The 22,227-nt window shown below is 43.9% G+C and overlaps 2 protein-coding genes across 5 annotated transcripts in view; both read left to right on the forward strand.

The window, feature by feature from the left end:
- GPN1 (GPN-loop GTPase 1) overlaps window positions 1-8,173 on the forward strand; it is a 22,469-nt gene extending 14,296 nt beyond the window's left edge. For 3 of the 4 annotated variants that reach the window (XM_038177736.2, XM_005017421.6, XM_013097446.5), the window contains 3 exons: window positions 1,934-2,024; window positions 2,517-2,627; window positions 3,302-4,055. In XM_038177736.2, coding sequence (XP_038033664.1) covers window positions 1,934-2,024; window positions 2,517-2,627; window positions 3,302-3,393 — 294 coding nt within the window. In that variant the 3' untranslated portion in view covers window positions 3,394-4,055. Of the gene's footprint in view, window positions 1-1,933; window positions 2,025-2,516; window positions 2,628-3,301; window positions 7,792-7,959 lie in introns of those variants that run through there. The other variant, XM_027455548.3, reaches the window with a different exon arrangement.
- Window positions 7,791-22,227, forward strand: part of LOC119716671 (ATPase family AAA domain-containing protein 2-like) — a 24,051-nt gene continuing 9,614 nt past the window's right edge. The window contains exons 1-4 of the mRNA XM_072036729.1: window positions 7,791-8,019; window positions 20,072-20,118; window positions 21,113-21,266; window positions 22,091-22,169. Of these exons, the coding sequence (XP_071892830.1) occupies window positions 7,985-8,019; window positions 20,072-20,118; window positions 21,113-21,266; window positions 22,091-22,169 (315 nt within the window). The 5' untranslated portion in view covers window positions 7,791-7,984. The remainder of the gene's footprint in view (window positions 8,020-20,071; window positions 20,119-21,112; window positions 21,267-22,090; window positions 22,170-22,227) is intronic.

Consider the following 22,227-nt stretch of genomic DNA (forward strand, 5'->3'; position numbering starts at 1 on the left):
GGATCTAACATTTCATTTACTATTCATACGTGGTGTGGAAAAAGTGTTCCTGAAGCTCACAATCTGTCTTTTTCCCCAGGCTTGGTGGAGCATATCTTTGCAAAAATGCAGATGTTTTGTAAAATAGATGTTGATCAATGTTCTAGTGCTAAATAATTCAAGTTTATTAGGGCAGATTGTGAGAAAATGATTGTGGTATTTTCTGTTCAGAAGGATACTTTGGTGGTGGTGGTGATTTTTTTTTTTTTTTTAAAAAAAACTTTCCAAGGTGGTTTGTTAAGAATATCATTGCATCTTTCTGCACCAGTCAAGTTTGCTGTTTTGACTGAGACAATTAATAATGAAGACTGGAGTACCAAAATGAGTAGCTTTGCTTATCTTGAGTTCTGATTGTGCAAGGGTAGTTCTCTGCAGGCACAACTTCACCAAGTTTGTTTTCCAGGTGCTGCTGCAAATTTTCATTAAGTTTACACTGGAGGTTGTTTTCCATGCTTAAACAAAAGTTCTTTGTAACTTTCAGTGTTTATGTCCAGTGGAAGAAGGGACGGGCAACTCGGGGAGAGTACAAGGAAGTTGCCAGTTTATGCAGACAAAAAAACAGGAAATCTAAAGCCCAACTCAAGCTCAATCTGGTCACTATGGTTAAGGATAACAAAAAATGTTTTAAAAAATATATTGGCAGTAAAAAGAGGGCCAAGGAGAATCTCCATCCTTTATTGGACACGGGGGAACGTGACTACTGAGGATGAGAAGGCTGAGGTTCTTAATGTCTTCTTTACAACTGTCTTTACTAGTCAGACCACTTATCCTCAGGGTACTCAGCCTCCTGAACTGGAAGTCTGGGACGGGGAGAAGAAGAAACCACCCACAGTTCAGATGGAAACAGTTAGAGACCTGCTGCTCCACCTGGACTGTCACAAGCCCATGGGGCCAGATGGGATCCACCCAAGTGTGCTGAGGGAATTGGCGGATGTGATTGCTGGGCTGCTTTTCTTCATCTGTCAGTGGTCCTGGTCATCTGGAAAGGTCCCGGATGACCAGAGACTTGCTAATGTGACACCCATCTATAAGAAGGGTCATAAGGAGGACCTGGGGAACTACAGGCCTGTCAGCCTGACCATAGTGCCAGGAAAGATGACAGAACGGGTCATCTTGAATGCAATCCTACAGCATATGTGAGACAACTGGGGGATCAAGCCCAGTCAGCATGGGTTCATGAAAGGCAAGTGCTGCCTGACCATTCTCATCTCCTTCTCTGACTGGGTGACCCACCTGGTGAATGACAGAAAGGCTGTTGACATAACCTGCCTAGATTTCGGCAAAGCTTTTGACACATTCTCCCACAGTATTCTCCCGGAGAAGCTGGCAGCCCATGGCTTGGACAGGTGCACTCTTTGGTAGGTTAAAAACTGGCCAGGCTCAGAGAGTAGCAGCAAACGGAGTGAAATCCATCTGGTGACCAGCTTGGGGAGACCTTATTGCTCTCTCCAACTCCCTGAAAGGAAGGTGTGGGGAGCTGGGGGTCAGCATCTCTTCTCACAGGTAACTAGTGATAGGACAAGAAGGAGCGGCCTCAAGTTGTGCCAGGGAAGGCTTAGGTTGGAAATTAGGAGAAATTTATTCTCAGAAAGTGCAGTCAGGCATCGGAACAGGTTGGCTGGGGAGGTGGTGGCATCACCGGCCCTGGGGGTGTTTAAGGAAAGGTTGGACGTGGTGCCTAGGAACATGGTTTAGTGGGTGATATTGGTGGTAGGGTGATGGTTGGACCAGATGATCTTGGAGGTCTTTCCCAACCTTTATGATTCTGTGATTTAGTTGTAATATAAGACATGCTTGTTGACTTCACCACCCCACCCCAGAGGACAGACTGCAAGTATTGGGAGAAATACGTTTTGAAAATGTTCATAAGCCAAATGTAACTTTGTACCCACAGGAGAAAGTTCAAAATAAACAAAAGAGAGATCAGCTGGAACACTTGTGGAAGGACATGGGCACCGTGTGTATGCAGGGCAACACACTTGCAGGTATTTTAACTAGCAATATTACGTTTATTGCAGAAGTTCTCTGAAGAGCCTGCCTTGAAAAGTAGCATGGTGCTTTTCTGTCTTCACTGTAAAAGCATAATAGCAACTTCATCTTAGTGGAGTGGGACGCCAGTTCCTGGGGATGGGTCAGACTTAGCTCTCCCATGTGTTAATCACACATGTGAGAAGAGGAAACCCTAGTGTGTAGGTAAAACAACGGGTATACTGTGAATAATCAAGTATTTTAGAAAAGGTGAAATAGTCAAAATGGACAATGAGAAAGCTCTGCTCTTGGCTGAGCTGTTACCTTATATGAGTTGTTCAGTATGGTGTTGATACAGCCTGTCCTGTATCTTTGGAACCTATAAGTAGCTTTCCGTCCCTTTAGAGTAGGTACTTGTTTTTGTTGTATGTAAATAGAAGTTGTCAGGGAGGGAGCTAACTTACTGTTAGTGTGCTGTTTTGTGTATAGCCATTTCTGTTCCTTCCAAGGGTCTGATGATGCTTCTGCAATGGGTCCCTCTGAGCTGATCCTAACACGAGGAACTCTTGATGAAGAAGAAGAAGAGAGGGAGAGTGATACTGATGACATTGACCATGAAGGTAAGGGAAGGAGAGATCTGTTCTGATCTAAAAGCTGCTTGTCTAGGCATGAAATATTATCTGTATTTCAATAGCTGTATTAGCTGTAACAAGAGCCTAGGAGACGAGCAAACGTTTGGTCATCTAAATACGTGTATGAATTTATAGCAGTAGCCCACCCGCACTGCTCAGTCCAGTGATTCCACACTGTATTCTTTGTGAAAGTTCAATTGTAAATTGTATATTCAAGTAATTATTTTTAATACAACAATACATAAAACAATATGTTTTTACCAGAGAACTTGTTATGTTTGGACCATGCATGCAGTGACCCCCTGAACCTGTTGAACGCACATTTCATCTTCTTTATGGTCCTCCCGTTCCCATCCCTGTCTTTCTTCCCTATTCCTGTCACTCTGTTCTTAAAACAATCTTTTAAGTTCTTAACAGTGTGTGATACTGTGTTTAGATAGTCTGTGAGCTATCTTCGTACTTACCCTGTTACATTCATATTTACCTTATTTACCATATTTACCATTACAAGATCACCTCTTTCCTCTCCCTTGTAATGAAATTGGAGACCAAGTAGACTTTGTGTCACTCTGACTAGCCTGACTCTAGCTTTCTTTAGGAACAGAAGTAGAATGAATGCTGAAATAGTGAACTGTGTTGTTTGTTTGTTTGTTTTCTCTCAGTTACTGAGGAGAGTCATGAAGAACCAGCCTTCAGAAATTTTATGCAAGAGACACGGGTGAAATACCAGAGAAGAAGCAATCAGAATGAATGAGACCCTCAGAAATAAAGGGTTTGGAATCCATTGAAATGGAATTAAAAGTAAAGAAACAGCATAAAGAAACTTGAATGGAACCATGCATGAAGTCTTACCTCTATGAACAGCTCCCTATGATACATTGATACTGTATCTATCTTTCTTCCTGCAGTAACTGTTGGTCATATGAGTAGAAGGTTTTATATCCAACTGACTGTATATTTGGTCATCTGCCACTGTGACTTCCTAAACCTGAAGGAAACGGATTGCACTTTCTTGTGTACCAAATTGTTTAGATATGTCTGGTGAGAGCTTAGATTTTGAGTTTTGAGAGCATTATAATCTTACTGGTTTCCAGAAGTGCAGTATGTTCACCTCATGCAGACAGGTGTGTGGTACATCCAGGACAGAAGCAGAACTTCCACAGCATGAAATGCCTGATATGTAAGTGTTCTTTTTTTTTCTGAGATAGTGATCTAAAGAGCAACTCTTGTGTTTTGTTCCCTGCCCCCCCCCCCCAGGTATTATGGTTTTGGAGATAAAAATGTAAGGTCTTTTAGAGAAGTAGACAAGCTTCATTTAGTCTATAAATAATTGAAAGCAAAGTAGTTTAATAATATTCCATCAACCTAGTGTTTGATACGTTATTTTTAATTAAATATATTTTATGAAGTAACAAATGTGTGATGGTTAATAGCAGTTTCCATTTCACCTTTCTAATGTGAGAAATTTTTTCTGCCCTTACAGCACTTAGAGCCCACCCATCTGGATGCACAGCAAATGCATCTTACTTGCATTAAATAGACACAATACAGATGACTCTTAAGAAAATACTGAGTAAATAAAATTCCCATGAGAACTGGCTTGATTCTCGGTAGACTAAGAACTGAAGCATGCATGGCTGTGTAATTGCTGTACATATCTGTATGTAACTTAAAACCAAGGGGTTTCTGTAGATGAGCGTTTCCATGACATGTAGATAAATACTTGGACATGGGCTAATACTTGTTTTCTTGATAGATACCAGTGGGGCACACGTGTTCTCTTGTTGTTTACCATTTGTAACTCTGGAATCTTTTCCTTTTTACTGTGGGCTTGCTAGAAGGAGATTTCTCAGTGAGGCTCTGGCAGCTGGATCTGCTAGTACAAGTTGTACAGGTTTGTGGAAAAATAATTTTTGTGAATTTTACAAGCACAGACGGGGCAGGAGGACACAGACAACCAGCTGTTAAGTGCCACCTCTGATATGGTTACTGCTTTTACTAAAGCAGAGCTTTCCAAGAGCATCACGATTTCAAATTTAGATAGCACGTCTTACTAGGTTCAGTCTAGTTTATCAGAAGCAAAGCTAAAACAAAGTGAGTATTATCCTTCTATTTAAATTCACCTTTTAAAGTATTCTTCCTGCAGACTACTGTTTGTGGTTTAGCTACTTGATTTGCATGAAACAGACACAGACTTTTCTAGTAACTAGCATCCTGATTAAAATTTCCTGTAGTCTGAGAACAAGAATTTTACATGGTGCTTGTCAGTTTAAAATCTCTTGGCTTCTATGAAGGCTAACATGCCAAAACAACTAGGAAGTAGACTAAATTTCAGTAAAGACACTGAATAGAAAAGGTCCTCTTCTCAATAGGAGAAGAGCTTCACAGAACAAAAGCTCTGTTTCCTGTAGGGTTCCCTACATACTTGTTCAGTGATTGCAGGCTTTGAGTGGTCCCCTCAGGTCCAATATCGCACAAGTGTTGTGGTTCAGAAAGTACCTTCACTTACCTTCCATCTTGTGCCCGCAGGAAACCTACTTCAGTGTCAAATAAACCCCCACTGAAGCATCCCCGACTCATGCCGGTAGGACTATCCCATTGTGGCTGTCCCTGTACTCGGCTCTGGTGAGGCCACACCTCGAGTACTGTGTTCAGTTTTGGGCCTGCAAGAAGATCCAGGTGCTCGAGCGTGTCCAGAGAAGGACAACGAACCTGGTGAGGGGTCTGGAGAACAAGTCTTACAAGGAGCGGCTGAAAGAGCTGGGATTCAGTCTGGAAAAGAAGAGGCTCAGGGGTGACTTTATCGCACTCTATAGATACCTTTAAAGGAGGCTGTAGCAAGGTGGAGGTTGGTCTGTTCTCCCACGTGCCTGCCCAGATGCCACCCCTACCCCTTCAGGACCCCCAGCAGGGAATAGGATAAGGGAGCCCTTCTTATTTACCCCCAAAAGGATCCCTCCGATTAAGTATGTACCGCATTCCCTTCTGCCGGGGGAGCGCTAGGCAGTGCTATTTTTTCATGATCTAACTAAACTCGCAGGAGGGCCACAAGGGGGTTCCCACCTTCTTCTTTCTCCTGCTCCACATTATTTTCATCTCCCGATCGAGCCTCCTCCTTCGCCTGCCCTGACCCCTCCTTTAGATTGTTATTTACCGGCAGCTCCATAGGAGCCCGCTTATCCTCACCGTCCCCATCAGACAAAAGCATGCGGTGCACAGCAGCCCACAGGCATGTCACGTTGACTACCTTTTCCAAAACCGCTCGCACCGACCCATACGTCGGAAATAAAGTCAGCGCCTCTTTGTTCCCGATACAGGCGCTATCAAATAAATCCCGTCCCACTGTTTCTAAAACAGTCTGTCTCAAGCAATGGACAGGAGACTCTGCCAGATTCCGGCGTGTCACCCAGAGCAAGAGGGAGTGTACGTCCTTCTTTCGTAGTGTTATCCCTACTTCCTTGGCCAAGGATTTAACAGTACTCACCACCTCGTCGACTCTAGGCCCCATGGCCACCTGCGTACCTAGCATGTACACACCACGCCTAACTTGCGCCAACCGGTTTCACGTTGAGAATCGTATCACATCGGGGTCACCAAATGTCGGATAACCCGACCAAAAGGCCCTGGGACAAACGGACACAACGACCAGCATTCTGTGCCATAAGCCCAATTTATTGCTACGTGACAGTATCTTACATAGCGCCAAAGCGTCCCACCCAGGAACCCAGGACCCCTCCCACTGTGCTTGCAGGCACCCCAGACCCTTCCCCTTGTGCACGCAGGCACGACCCAGAATAACCCCACAACGGGAGATAGGATGAGGAGGAATGGGCTAAAGTTGTGCCAGGGGAGGTTTAGGATGGATATTAGGAAAAGCTTCTTTACCAAAAGGGTTGTTAGGCATTGGAATGGGCTGCCCAGGGAAGTGGTTGAGTCACCGTCCCTGGAGGTCTTAAAAAGACATTTAGATGTAGAGCTTAGTGATATGGTTTCGTGGAGGACTTGTTAGTGTTAGGTCAGAGGTTGGACTAGGTGATCTTGGAGGTCTCTTCCAACCTAGATGATTCTGCGATTCTGAAAATCCAGAAACAGTACAATGCTTGGAAGAACTTAACCTGTGGAGGAGAAGGGCCGTCTCTTGTTAGGCAACAAGTTTGAAAGGCTGGTTTCCCCACCCCCCTGTGCATTTTGAAGAAGGCAGTCTCTAATCTGATGCAATCTAAATGAATCTAAGCTGTAGTTTGTTATTTCCATAAGCTGTAAATGAACTTAATGTGTTTTTTAAATTGAGGCTTGTGTGCATGCGTTTGGCTTGTCCCAATAGCTGTTGTGGATGATGGCTCACGTGTCCAAAGACTCCTTGTGCTGATGTTGGATCTGTCCCTTGGTAAAGGAACGCATCCCATGTGTTCAGCTTTTCTTCCTTACCATGTCGTATTTATTTATTTGTTGTTCTGAAAGAAAGGGTGGAATTTTCATTTGTCTCTCTGTGAGCGTTTCTAATCAGGCTGCTGTAAATACATGTAAGTGAGTAGGCTGCAGCGCATACTGGACAGTATCGGAGTGGTACTCTGCTAGCAGTGTAGAGCCAGGTGAAGGTGTCCAGGGTAAGGGCTTGTTCTGCCTCAAGTTGAACGGAAAGTTTGAGAAGTTGAGCATCCCGGGGGATGTTTGTAGGACTATTGTTAGACAATAAAAGTTCAGATGGCTGTCGACGAAGGGGATTTTGTTGGCTCTTTTAGATAGCTGTTCCTGTCGAAGATTGCATTGGTCACAAAAGGTAGTAGTAACCTTGCAGTTTCTATGTTCTGTAGCGTCTGTAGCAAAGTACACTGGCAGATGAATAAATGAGCAGGTACAAATACATGTGACCCTATAGCTGAGATAAAATAACGTGCAGCTTCTTCTTTGTCTTATCTTTCAAAGCACGTTGTTGCTGAGCGACTGAGCTTTTTGCTCTTGTTACTGAGGAAAGGAATGGCTGTGCTTCTTCCCCTCTCATCCCTCTTTTTTTTTCTTTTTTTTTTGTTTTCTCTCCTCTTCTCCCTCGATGACAGGGACTCGAAATGTTTTCCTCAGATGTCCACGTGAAAATTAAAAATTAAAGAAATGCTGATGGAGAGCACTGACAGAATTGGGTGACATTTTCAAGGTAGAGGAGGGCGAAGAATGTGGAAATTCCTAGTACGTCAGTGGTGCTCTGTTAACAAAACTGATGTACACACCACTTGCTGTTTCTAATTTTTTGGTTTGGTTTTCCTTTCAGTAGTCTCCCCAAAGACTTTTGTGGACACATTGTGTATCTTTTCTGTTCTTCCAGTATTCATCTGTCAGGAAAGACGACCATGAAATCCGAGGGCTGTGGACAACCATCTACAAGGTAGTTGTTGCAGACACCTTCAGTCATGTTATTTGTGCTGTTAGCTTGCCCTTTCCTTTATATTGAGTTGAATTTTTTTGCAGTGCTATGTTTGCAGTGATAGCATTGCTGCCAAGGTATTTTTAATTAAAACGATCTTAACTGTAGTAGTTAATTTACGGAGTGTGGCTTTGTGTAATGACTCCCATTGAAGAAAGCTTCTTCAATGCTGTATGTTTTCTTTAAAAGGTGAATATTAGTTTAATGTGCAGTTACTTCAGGCAGTTATTCCACAACTGCCCAAAGCAGTGACAGTGAGAAGCCCACTTCCAGCAGCTGTTCCCAACGCAGGGATGGATGCAGGGATGGATGGACACTGTTCGATGCCTTGCCCACCAGGGGAAGGGGAGAATGACTGGGCAGGGAGCCCCACCGCAGCCCCCCCTCTCTCCTGGGAATCCTGACAGCAGTTTAATAAAGTTTGCTTTCTGGCCCGTGTCCCCTTTGGTTGTGGCCAGCTCCAGGAAGTGGCCGTCCAGTGTGTGTGGGTGTAGGTTCGGTAGTGGGGTGGGTGTGGAGGGGGCAAGGGGCTGGGGGGTTGGCCTCGTGTCGGTCACAGCCCCCTGCTGTCTTTGCTCCCCAGGCCAGGGGGGGACTGCTCTGTGGGGCGGGGACTGCTTGTGGAGGCGCAAGTGTGTGTGGAGGCTGGGGGTTTCTGACAGGACCCCCAGGGCAGGGGAGGGTGTTGGGGAGGCCGGGTGCTGCGGAATTGGCAGCCAAGCCAGGGAAAGTCCATGTGGGGATGGCCGGGGGTGGCAGGCACGGGTCTGTGGGCACTGGGCTGCAGGACGGGAAGCCTGACGGTGGCTCTGCGGTGTTCAAGCCGCTGCTTGCTTCTCCCGGAGCAAGCTGGGAGTTGTGGTCGGTGGGCTCTGAACATCCCATTGGTCACATTGGGTTTGCTATTATCTCCCTGCCTTTTTGTCCTGGTAGAAAAAGTATTGTTTCAGGTTACTGTCGTGCAACTTCCCAGCTTTGAGCCGCACGTTGCTCAGGGCAGATACTTCTTCCCCGACGCGTCGTGGGGTGCAAATTTCTGCTGCTTTCCTTTGTGCTTTCTCCGGGAAAACGGTCTGGGAAGCCATGCCTGCCATACTCGGGACGCCACCTACTGGTGGGAATTGGGTACTGCAGGCAGCGCCGCGCATGCACCTTGGCACCCGCCCTCTGCCGCCACCAGCTGCTGGAGAGTGGGTACTGCAGGTGGCACTGCGCATGCGCAATAGTGTGTTATAAATGGCTCAGGATTCAAATCAGGATTAAATAAAAAAATAGGATTTATTAGAAGAATATAAAGGAATAGAGGTAAGCAAACAGCGCTGGGTGCACCGGGAGTCTCCGCTTCACCAGGACGCACACCAGTTACATCAAGCAGCTGATTTTTATGCTCCTAGACTAATACATATTCATTACTACTTCTAAAAAAAATAGATTATTATAATTAGCTTCCGGGGTCCAGTCCCTCCTACTGGAGCATGCGCATCAGTCTCCTCTGGGGGTCTCTAGGGGTCTTTCATGCTGAAGACTCGTAGTCTTCCTCTCACCTTTGTACTCACTCGGCACAATTCCAAGTTTATAGAACACTTTCTGCAGGTCTTGTCTCCCAACTGTCCTTCAGCTTCTTTTTCCTTCCTCTTAATCTCTCGGCCCCCTGGCCAGATACCAAAGATCCACATAGTATCCCATAACAGTCACTAGTTGTTATCAGTTGTTCTGAAACTCCCAGACATCAAACACAAACAGCTTTCTTATTTGACGCTTCACGAGTAATTAAAACATTCTTCCCCAGCCATTCACAGACACATCTATAGCAGTGTTAGGTTAATCTCAAAGAAGACAGGAAAAAAGGCTGTAACTGTTAGAAATAGAAGTCCGGAATAACAAAAGCAAACAGGTTCATAAATTTAAGGAGTGTTTTCTGAAGACGTGATAAATTGACTAGAATGAGGGGGAGACTGGGACACACTGCATCTGTGGTTCAAGAATTAAATTGCCGGTGCAGGACTCAGAGGCAGACAGGATTCAAACAGAATTGTTCTTTATGGACACGAATTGAAATTGTTAAAACATTCCTCACAGTGCAAGCGGGCGCAATCTGCCGCCATCTCGTGGTTGGAATTGTGTACTGCAGGCGGGGCGGTGCTGCGCATGCGCGGCGTCGCACGTGGGCGCCATCTGCTGCTGAGAATTGTGTACTGCAAGCGGCGCTGCTCTGCGCATGCGCAGTGGCGCCGCGGGTGCCGTCTGCCGCCGCCTGCTGGTGGGAAGTGCGTACTGCAGGCGGAGCGGCGCCGCACATGCGCTGTGGCGTCCGCGGGAGCCCTCTGATTCCACCTGCTTATTACATTTTTTTTTTTTTTTTTTTTTTTTTTTGATGTGTAATATCAGATTTTTCTTCCTATGTTAAGAAAGAGTTTGAGCTAATTCCAGTTAAAAATAATTCAGTTACTTGCTTGGTCATATTGTCCTTTCAATATTAAAAGCTGCAGCAAAAGCATGGTGTTTGTTGCTTCTAGAGAAACCCCAGTTCTTTTGTCTGCACTCTGCATGTTGTTCACATAACCTAGGGAAAAAAAATAAACGAAAGAACAAACAGTAAAAAACACAGGTGCTCCTCCCGCTCTCTTCCTACTTTCTTGTGCTTTGCCCCTCTCCTTTCCTAGGTGATTGGGTTTGGGTGCTGGGTGGGACCAAAAGGGATATAAGCCCCAGGCATGCCATCAGAAAGCTCCTTCTGCCTGGGCTGCTCTTTGGGGTAAGTGCTTTGTTTTTCCTTCAGTCAGTTGCAGGGTTCTCTAGGCAGGCTGGAGTCTATGTATTTCTACATTTTTAAGTGCTTGGAATTCACTTAATAGAGGGATATTTAGCACAGTTTGCTAAAGAGGTTCTTTAGGTGGGTCAGATCCTATGGACTGATGTGTTTCCAAGTAGAGACCCGTAAGCCCATCTTTTTGAGGTGGTGACTAGTAGGATCTGTGATAGTAAAGCAATCTAGTAGTAGGTGCCTGTATTACATGCAGCGCTTCTTCAGGTAAGCAATTGTTATAGCATGTTTATGGATAGGATGATGATGTTACTTTGTGTGTTTACTTTGTGGTTCTAGGTCCCTTAAGATTTTTGCAGAACTATAGGGCGTATGCTACGTAGTATGCTATCCAGTACATTGCATATCCAGTACATTGATTCTGATCAGGGCACACACTTTACTTCTAAAATAATAAAATTATTATGTCAATCATTAGGTATTCGGTGGGAATACCATACTCTGTGGCACTCACAAAGCTCAGGGAAAGTAGAAAGAATGAATCAAATGATAAAACAATTGGCTAAGTTAATAATGGAGACACAAATGCGCTGGACAAAATGCTTACCATTGGCACTTTTAAACGTAAGAACTAAACCACACAGTGGGACTGGATTATCGCCATATGAAATGTTATATGGTATGCCTTATTCTCAAGGGATGCCTCTAGGGAACAATGTAGTTGAGGATCGTATCATCCAGAAATACGTAAGTACTATTGGAGATTACAAGAGCTAAGAGAAATTGGAATGATGGCTCAAACACCACCTTTAGGATTTGCTATACATAAGATACAACCGAGAGACAAAGTCTTAATAAAAACCTGGCGGGAAGCATCATTGAGCCCCCAGTGGGAGGGACTATACCTTGTTTTACTTACTCCTGAAACAGCTGTGAGAACAGCAGAAAGGGGTTGGACCCACGCATCCAGAGTAAAGGGACCAATAACTACCGAAGCTTGGAGGGTTGAGTCCACTCCTAGGGAACTGAAACTAAGGCTAAAGAGGGACTAATATTCTGGCAACGAGACTGTGCATGAATTAAGGGCACCAGACAAAGGGGACAAGCCTGAAGGGAGGAAGGGGAGAAGGCAAGACCTGGGGCAGGACCCTCCACTGCGGTGTGTATGGTCTACCAAGGGAGGCAACCCCTATGGGTATTGACTGCTGAGTGAGAAGGCCTCGACCGGAGTTCTCCTGCACTAGGGTCAGGTTGTCCCGAGAAAATAACATAAGAACCTATTTTTTTAAACCCATATAAAATTGTGATTTGTTTTCCAGGAGCTGGATCACCCTGACAGGCTGAACAGTAACACAAGCCCGAATTGACCCTGAAAGCAGGCCTAACCCCTTGATTGAAGGTGTTTGCCTATTATGATCCAGCTACATGGGCAGAAGACGAATCCTGGGGCTATAGGACCCCAATATATATGCTTAATAGAATAATTAGGTTACAAGCTGTAATAGAAGTAGTTGTAAATAAAACCAGAGACGCACTTGGATTAATTGCAAAGCAAAATACCAAGATGAGAACTGCTTTGTATCAAAATCGCTTAGCCTTGGATTATTTACTAGCACAAGAAGGAGTCGTCTGTGGAAAATTTAACCTTGGTAATTGCTGTTTAGAAATTGATGATGGTGTTTCTTCCTAGTAGCTGGTAGAATGCTATGTTCTGGCTTAGGATTAGAAGAGTGCTGATAACATGCTGATGTTTTAATTGTTGCAGAGCAGTGCTTACACCAAGCCAAGGGTGTTTCAGCTTCTCACTCTGTCCTGCCAGCGGGCAGGCTGGGAGTGCAGCAAACTCGCCAAAGGGGGAGGAGGGCCGGACTGCTTGGGGTTAGGCTGGGCATCAGTCAGCGAGTGGTGAGTGTTATAAATTAGACCACACAATTTACTGGTCTATTGAAATTATTTTATTAATCAAGTAAGCAGACACAAGCAAAACAGCGCTGGGTGGCTGGGGAGTCTCCGCTCCGCAACAGCACGCAACTTCCCTTTTCCAGGGTTGCTGTTTTATAGCAGTTGAATGCTGGCTTATCAGGACTTGTTGAACTGGCTGAGGCTGCACAGTCTATTGTTGAGAGAGAGGGTCGTTATTCCTCTGCTTCGTGTTCAGGTGGGAGTAGTGAAGCGGCAAAAAGGATGTCTTGTGGTAAGGAATTTCACAGAGTCTGGTTTAACTCAAGGATGTTCACCCAACACCCCCTCCTGCTTCCTCCCTTATCAAGGCCATTAAATTTTACAACCTTCCCTCCCCAACAGATTCTCCAAATTCCTCAAAGACAATGAACAAACCCTCACTAATTTATCACAATCCCCCCTTTTTCTTTTTCTAACATATTTTGTTCATTGAATTTTTGCATTATTTGCTTGCTGAGCATCAAAGTTTCTGTGTTGTCCTTCTCCTGCTCAAGAGATTCATACTTAGCATGCATGAGCATAAGTTGAGCAGCTTCTAATCGACTTTTTACAATTGCAATTACCCTATTGAAAATACATGGCCCAAAAGTCAGTGCTATTATTATTATTAATAAAGGTCCCGCTATAGTTGACAATAGTGTGGTAAGCCAAGGTGAATAATTAAACCAGGATTCATACCAATTCTGATGAGCCTCATTTTCCCTTTTGCGCTTTTCTAATCCTTCCCGCAATTTAGTCATTGTATCTCTTACCACCCCAGTATGATCTGCATATACACAACATTCTTCACGTAGGGCTGCACACGGTCCTCTTTGTTGTAAGAAAATCAAATCCAACCCTCTACGGTTTTGGAGTACCACTTCGGACAATGACCTAACCGATTTTTCCAGAGCTTTTATTCATTGCTCTATATGGGCCAGATCCTCATCTATGGCAATGTGTAGAAAAGTAAATTCCTGGCTTTGTTTTATCAGGGAAGCAATTCCAGTTCCTGCACCTGCAGCCTCGAGGGCCATTAAAGTGGCTAAGGTGACGGCCGTAATAGGCTCCCTCTTTACCAGATGGTATTCAGCCACTGTGTGATGGGTATACAGATACTCTTCAGTGTGGTATAGAATCCTTGGTATAATGACCACCTGTACAAAAAAATCATAAGATGTGTTAAACAATTTTAAAGATAGGCAAGGAGTGACTCCCAACAATGAACATACCCACCTAGTGTTATTTGCAGGAATTAACCATTTATGTGTTTGGTCCATTTTTTTTTTTTTTAGTGGCATGGCACAGATCATTTTTATCTCTTGGAACTGTGCCGATACATCTACCTTTTCCCATAACTTGAGTCAAAGTTATCCCGATTTCCTGACCCCAACTGCACTTGGAAGGATTTGACTCATTTGAATATTCAGACCTCCCCATATCTCCTATAGCTTCATAATATGGGGGCTTAACACTTACATATAGCCAGCACCCTTCAGTTATCTCAGGATTAGTTTGATTTAGTACCTGGAAACTAGCATTTATAACTTTCCACATACTACTCTCGGGTACAACCCCTTTCTTTTTCCACAATGTTTGGAAGCAGTGTGGGAAAGGATAACTGTCAACTTACTAGAAAACACTGTAGTAGGTTGGGCAGTTCCAGGTATCTTTACAGTCTGGACAACCAAACCTTTCCCTAATAACTCTTTATTAGGCCCGACTACCTTGGAAGTATTGGGTGTTTCCTTCTTTATTAGCATGAGTCCTCCCCTATCTGTTCCGTGTTCATAAAATCTGACATTTTTCCTAGTACCCAGCTAGTATCGTCCGAGTTTGTTATATTTATATATAGAACCTTGCAAATTTCTTTATTTCCGTGGAAGGTTCATGTATACCCTATACCATGCCCTCACCACCTGTAACAGGGATCCAATTGTCGGTTACAACCTTACAGCCCATATCCCACTTGTAAGAATTTATCCTGACCAGCCCCGAGTGTCCAGTCTGTAGCAATGGTTTCACACCCCCAGTATGCACAATAATACATGTTCAGGCATTTACAGTACCCCTTTCCCGGGTTAGAACTTGGGCAGAAATAAAATCCTATATATTCCCAGCATCGGGGCCTCGAGATCAGCTGACATAGTGTAGAAGTAAAACTTGCCCCCCCCGATGTTATCTGGGTTGCAATAACCTGTTGTTCTTCAAATTGACTTAAAGTCCATTTAAAAGGTTGGTGGGGGTGGTGTTGAGTCGCTATGCAGGATAAAATCACTGCGAGAATCCCCAAACACTGATAGGAATGGCTGAGGCCCATTTCTTTCCCCACTATATTCACTCCTCTGCCTCACTCGTCAGTTGGGTTGCAGCCAACTACGAGGTTTTAGTTCTTCTCGGCAGCAGTAGTGTTCTTCAGGGGAGAGCCTCTACCTTAACCCACGGTACCTATCGAGTTCGTCGCAATGTGAGCTTCAGGTCTTTGTTTCCTGGAGCGATCTCCCACTTCTCGTCACAGATGGGTCCTTTAACGCGGCTGGCATGTGACCATCCTTTCTCCGCAGTCCAGACGACTGTTTCTGTAGTAAGCAAAACAACATAGGGGCCTTCCCTATCGTGGTGTTAAAACAAAAGTCTCTTTCCAAATCTTAATTAGAAATGAGGGTGATCAAGTGGCAATTCCAAGTCATAGGGCATACCATATAGCATTTCAAAAGGAGAAATTCCTACATCAGTTCTGGGCTGCATCCATATGTTTAACAGTGCAAGGGGTAAGCATTTTACCCAAGAAGTCTTAGTTTCCAGCATAAGCTTTGCTAGTTGTTTCTTCATTTCACCATTCATTCGCTCTACCTTTCCAGAAGAGGAGGGGTGCCAGGGGCTGTGAAAATCCCACTCAATCTCTAAGGCCTGCTTTAACCCTTGCAGTAAAGCTTTACACCCATTCAGTCACGTGGTCAATTAGGACAAACAAGTAACTCAGTAAAGTCTACCTGTATACTTTGGAAAGGTCAAAGCCCTGGCTCCCGTCCCCCTCTAGATAGGTTACAGAAGACCTTTTTATTTACCTTTTGACATATAGTACATCCTCTGCATGTGTGCTTCTCTAAAGTATATTCTCCTACACAGACATGCTTTCTTAGAACAACATCACACATTGCTTGCACCTCCCAATGACTCTTCTGATGTAAAACAGTTAATATTTGCCTCATTATCACTTTATTCAGCATTTCTCTCCCATCAGGGAGTATCGATTTTCCTTAAAATGATCCACATATTTGTAACATTAATACCTCCTTGGGAGGTTGTAATTGCTCCAAAATCTTTTTTAGAATTTACCCAAATAGATAGGTGGCCCTGTAAACTTCTGAGGTAAAACTGTCCACCTATATTGTTGCTTCCGCCCCCATTTCAGGGTCTTTCCAGTCAGAGGTGAATATACATGTATGTTTGCTCTCAGGGCCAGAGAGCACTCCATTAATAACACTGTTATTCCAGTCTAACAATTTACTAGTTGAATGCCCAATTTAATCATCAAATCCCTTCCCAACAAGTTAGTCTCTGCCTTGGATACATACAATAATTGCCCAGTGATCATTTTATCCCCTAGTCTCAGCTTGGTATCCCCCAAAAGTGGCACTGTTATCCCAGTCCCTTCTACCCCCATCACATTTAGGGTTTCATTAGTTAATTTAATCCCTGATACTTTACAAGTCAGTAATCACTTAGCTGCCCCAGTATATTGGGTTTGATGGCAAGGTATGGGGGGGGTGTGACGGGTGTGGGGATGGGAAACTGCAGTGGCAGCCCCCGTGAAAAAAAAAACAAAAACAAAAAGCAGAAACCTCCCCGTGGTAGATAAGGGACAATTTCATCTGGCCCTAAAGGGGCCCACTGCTGCCCAGAGCCAATCCAAACAAACAAACAAACAAACAAACAAAAACCTGCTGCTCAACAGCAGTTTGGAGAGCAAGAAACCCCCCCTGCAGACACCAAAGTCAGTGCAGAAGGAGGGGGAGGAGGCGCTCCAGGCGCTGGAGCCGAAGCCCCCCTGCGGCCGCTGGAGAGGCCCCTGGTGGAGCAGGCTGTTCCCCCCTCCCCGATGCTTGGGAAACTGAACAAACACCACAGCAAATATGCAAATATACCAAAACTTCTAGACTGTTACTTAGATAATGCCTACATCACCTTTCCCTGCTCATTCAACTTCGAATACCTTTAACACTTTCAACAAACCTTTGAACACTTCCTTTATCTTTCTCTAGCCTTTACTTTTCTAATGCCGACATCAAAGGCTTAGTCAGGGGCCAACTTAATTCCGTACCTTTTCCCTCCAAGATGCTGAAACAACATCAATATACAACATTTCATCCTGTTTTCCTTCTTTCCACAAAAACAACGTTAACTGTAATATGGTGTTATAATTAGTAGTTCCATTTAGGGGCCACTCCGCTCCATCCTCTAGTTTATAAAGTGGCCACCACTGATTACAATATTTGATAAGGGTTCTTTTACTCTCTGTACCCTCTCATCCCACTATATCCCTCCAATGTGTTAGTATACATCCTAGGGGGCTTTTCCTCGGGATTTCTTTGCTTTGAACTTTTCCTATTGTAATCTACAGTGGTTAATATTCCACCGTTTTCCTAGAAGCTCTTTACTAGTCAATCCCAATCCCTCCAAAATCCACAATATATAGATACACAAGTAAAATCAGACCACTGTAAATTAACTGCCTGTAGACAATTACACTGGGAACATTTAAACCTGATGAGCCGATAATATGCCTGGGAAAATTTTGTTCCCTTAAACATACACCTCAATGGCAGTTCTTATATTTACATATTTACATATTAACACAGGTATAAAAGAACACTTTAACAAAAATGCCCGGGCTTTTATATATACAATATGCAATGTACAGTTATTATTCCAGTTAGAATTATTCCTCAGCAGCTGGAAACATTGTGCCAGTTGCCATTAAAGCTCGCTTACCCTCCTCCTGTCTTTCTTAAAATCTCGGACGTCCCCAGAGTTAATGGGGACAGCCACATATTCCTAGTCACTGGTCCCTGAACGCTAGAGTCAGAGTCGCTATCAGTCTCCCTGGGGTTGCGGATTAGGAAGCCCGGGAGTCAGAGGGGCTGCAGATGGTGGTGGTGAAATATAGGGAGGCAGTGGGGCTGGGATCTCTAATTTTCGGTTTTTCTTGTGCCTCCCATTCCCTCCTTTTTCTTTTAGAAGATATAAATTGGCTCGAGTTTCTGAGCTGATCCACAAATGTGCATATTCACTTTCTTCCAAACTAAAAGGTTCCTTTGAGTTTACATAAATATTTAGGGCCTGGCAAACCCAATCTTCAAAGGACCCAAATACGGGCCAGTAAAGGTGGTCTCTTCGAATCTGTTTACCACCCCAAACTTCAACACAATAATGTATCATTTTTACTTTATTGCTTCCCCGCCTAAAAGGGGAATCCTGCCAATTTTTAATCATTAATCCCAGGGTAACCTAACATCAGACGTTACCCTGCCCATGGGACCAGAAGGCTTACTCTTCTGTCCCATCTTCTGGAGGGCCTTCACACACACACACACAAATCGCTTCCCCCTTTTCGTGGCCCAGTCCCTCGCGGGATGTGGGAACTGCACTACCGAGGGGTCCGCACTCGCTTCGTCCGCAATTGGACGTCTCACAACGCTACGCTCCAGGATACCCAACCCCAACCGAACGGATCACCGGCCTATACTTACTCACTCCTGAGTCTTCGTTCGGTCTTCGTGCACAAAGATTACTAGGGGTTGCCGGCTTTATTTGCTTGCTGCCGAATTTAGGGTTCGTCGGTGAAGGATTTGAATGAAAGTAGTCCTAGCGAAGGCCGCTGAAATCAGCGGGGCGCCCCCTCCGAAGGTCTTTCAATCAGATTGCCTTCATCCGAGTCACGGCACCAAATTTGTTATAAGTTGCCCCCTTAATTAATTTTCGGAGAGCATTGCATTAATAATAGAAAGGAAGTTATTGAGTAAGCAACAGCAAGCAAAACAGCGCTGGGCGGCCGGGGAGTCTCGGCTCCGCCAACGGCGCGCACCTCACCCCCGCCAGGGTCCCTTTTTATATCTTGGTGATTTCAGGATTACGCAGCACGTCCGGGTATGTTCTGCGACTGCGTGCACTGTTGCTAGGGGGTCGTCTCTGTCCCTCTGGTGGTCGTGAAGATGAAGGCCGTAGTCTTCCTCGGCGTTGTGGTTCAACTTCTTTCTTTATTTGGTCATGTTGGCCCAGCGTGAGACAGGAAGGCAAGATGTTGATACACTAGTTTAACAACTTATCAGGAGATGGTTACATGAACTTTGCAGCAGTGTTTTTTGAACAAAAGAGGCAACTGAGATGCAGAAGGAGAGAAGGGGAGAGGGTTCTTTTTTTTTGTTACATTAAGCAAAGGAATTTTCATAGTGTCTAGCTAAGCATTATACAGCTCCTTACTTCAGCAGGGAGTTTTCACAACTCCTGTTCCTCAAACAGAACTCCTTGTTTTTACAAAAGACAATGAACAAACATTTATTGTGTATTACAGTTAGGAAGAACTTCTTTACCGAAAGGGTTGTTAGGCACTGGAACGGGCTGCCCAGGGAGGTGGTGGAGTCACCATCCCTGGAAGTCTTCAAAAGACGTTTAGATGTAGAGCTTAGGGATATGGTTTAGTGGGGACTGTTAGCGTTAGGTCAGAGGTTGGACTCGATGATCTTGAGGTCTCTTCCAACCTAGAAATTGTATGTGTGATTTCTGTGTGCATGGAATTCTTTGGCCAGTTGGGGTCGGCCATCCTGAATCTGTCCCCTTGCAGCTGTTGCTGTGTGCCAATTCTGATCGCTAGTAGGACAGTGAGACACCGAAAGGTCCTTGGCTTGTTGTAAGTACTGCTCTGCAGCAATTGAAACATCGGGGTGGTATCAGCACTCTTCTAAACATCCTTTTACACATCCTAAGCCAAAACATAGCAACGTACCCGCTACTAGGAGAACTAACTGTCCTAACTGAAACCAGGACATGTATCTTTTCCACTTGGGTGCTATTGCTCATAAATTTGAGAATTCAACATGAGCAAGCTAGGAAATGTGGGTACATACAGAACCGCATGTATATGGTACACAGCAGACTTGGGATCTGGATCCTCCGTGAGGCCTACAGGCTTCTCTTTGTATACCATGGAGCACTGGCTTGTAAACATGGTGAAATTTCCCATCCTTGATGGGTCTAATACAAAAAGTCTCTTCTCCCTTCTCTCCCCTGTCCTCTTTCTTAATGTAGGCAGTTGAGAAAGCCGAAATTGGAACAAAAAAAAGAATATAACACAGGTAAGTGGCTGTAACTCCCCGGGATACCGATTTATGCTGGTTACTGAAGAGGATGGCACTTGGTCACTCCATCGCTTTCATTTGGCCCCAAAGCCTTCTGTAGTCAGCTGAATTCACTCATCAGTGACTTTTCTGTGAAGAGAGGTAGGTGCAAATAGGAGATTTTATGAATTCCTTGGGGAGGGAGCAGTGTGAATTGCAGCTTCTTAGGCACAAAGCAAACTGTTCTAATTGTGCAAAGTAAATTGATACTTGGTAAGTTTAAACTTAGTTTTATAGGTGGCAACCACAAAACTAAACCTTAGCTGTGATCCTACCACCACAGTGGTGTAGCTCTTCCCTTCCCCTTGTCCTCTTGGCTCTTTTAATGACAGTGCAAGCAACAAACCTGTGCCAAAGGGTGCTGTACGGTAAACAATGGGCAGGCTTTTTTCTAAAAAGCACGAGTTTGAGTTATCTAGTGTTTGGGTGTTTCTCTTGAAACGATTCTTACCTCCTTGAGCTGTTAGATCATAATGCAGGAAATGAAAGTGCTGCATGCATAAACAGAGTAATAAAACATACACCTCTTAGGAAGAGGCTTGCAATGTAATAGTGTTTTTTTTTGAGCACTGTTAGATACAGTTTGACATGAATGGAGTGAAAACACCTTAGAGAAAGGTGTTGATTGTTCTCACTTTTCCAAGACAGAAATAACTGGAGTAAATTTCCCTCCTGCATGGAACAAAAGTTGCACGTTTGTTTTTGTCTGGCTAGCTTTCAGTCTCTTTAAAAATTCTCTACAGGTCACAGTTTTTAAGTAGACAGTTTAAACGTGCAGAGCGATAAATAAGTGTAATGCAGCGGTTGTGTCAACAACTTCTGATCTGAAATTTAAAGAAAAATCAATCCACTTTAGGGTGCCTTTTTTGTTTGTTTACATTTTACAAGAGCAATGGTGAAATAAGGAGAATCCCATCTTGACTGTTTCAAAATACTTTTTTCCGCGTTTCAGTCACCAGAACATTGAGGAGTAGAGCTGGTGCAAAAACTATGAGACGAGTCCATGGAGAAAACAGGGACTTGGAGCTGCGCCGCAGCTGTAGAGTCCAACGCAGTCGGTACTCTACTACTAACTCGTCCATTCTATTTGACAAACTTATAACAAAGTAAGTCATCTTTTCTTGCAGACCTCTTAAAATGATCTTTCTTAGCAAGCCTTTGCACTATGGCATGATGTTGGCCTTGACTTGCTCTTTTTTTTGACAGCAAAGAGGTATGGCTGCTCCTGGCATTGAGAGTTCAATTTGTTGAGTTTTCCCCATTTGGCAGTTTTCTTAGCATCAGAAGTGCCGTCATTTTTAATGAACTTTTTGTTCCATACTCACAAAAGTGAATGTAATGCCTGGTTAAGAAACTGAGGACGGTTTGATACAGTCAAAGCAAAGTAGTCCTAGCGATTCTGCATTTCTGTCCATGGTTTATTTCTGTTTCTGAAGCCAAAATTGTTTTCTGCTTCAGAATTTGCTTTCCTTTCATTTCATCATTTTCTACAACACGAAACTTAGATTCCCATGTAGAGAAGAACAAACAGCCTTTCCTTGGTTAACAAAAAATGACTTAATGCTACTGTGCAGAGCAACTTAAGTAGGATTAAAAGTTGACATAATTTTTTTATATCATCTTACTAGGATGTCAGAATTCTTATTTTCCTCCTGCATTTAAATATATATATATTTTAAATGTGCTCAGTAAGAGGGGAAAATAAACCTGAAAACAGCGTATGTTTGCAAATCCTCAAAAGCTTGTTCTTAAATCTCTATCAAAACTAAAGATTTGACCTAATTTTTTGGTAATGTCTAAAGTCTTGGCTAAGTGTCAATGACTTTTGCTTTGTGCATACTACATTAAAATCTCTTATTGATTGTGTGTGCTGTTTTATTTTTTTCATACATACCTAACTTTGCTCTTACATGTCAAGTTTGTATCTTAGTACTGCGGAAGTTGTGCTACAAAAAATGGATGAAATGGAGCAGATGCGTAGATGCCAAAGATGTTGGGAAGATGTTGAGGTACAAATGACAGAGCAAATACTCTGTCAGTTTGCCATTTTTGTAGAGTATTTCACGT

This window comes from Anas platyrhynchos, chromosome 3, assembly GCF_047663525.1.
Source record: "Anas platyrhynchos isolate ZD024472 breed Pekin duck chromosome 3, IASCAAS_PekinDuck_T2T, whole genome shotgun sequence".
In the NCBI taxonomy this organism is placed as follows: Eukaryota; Metazoa; Chordata; class Aves; order Anseriformes; family Anatidae; genus Anas; species Anas platyrhynchos.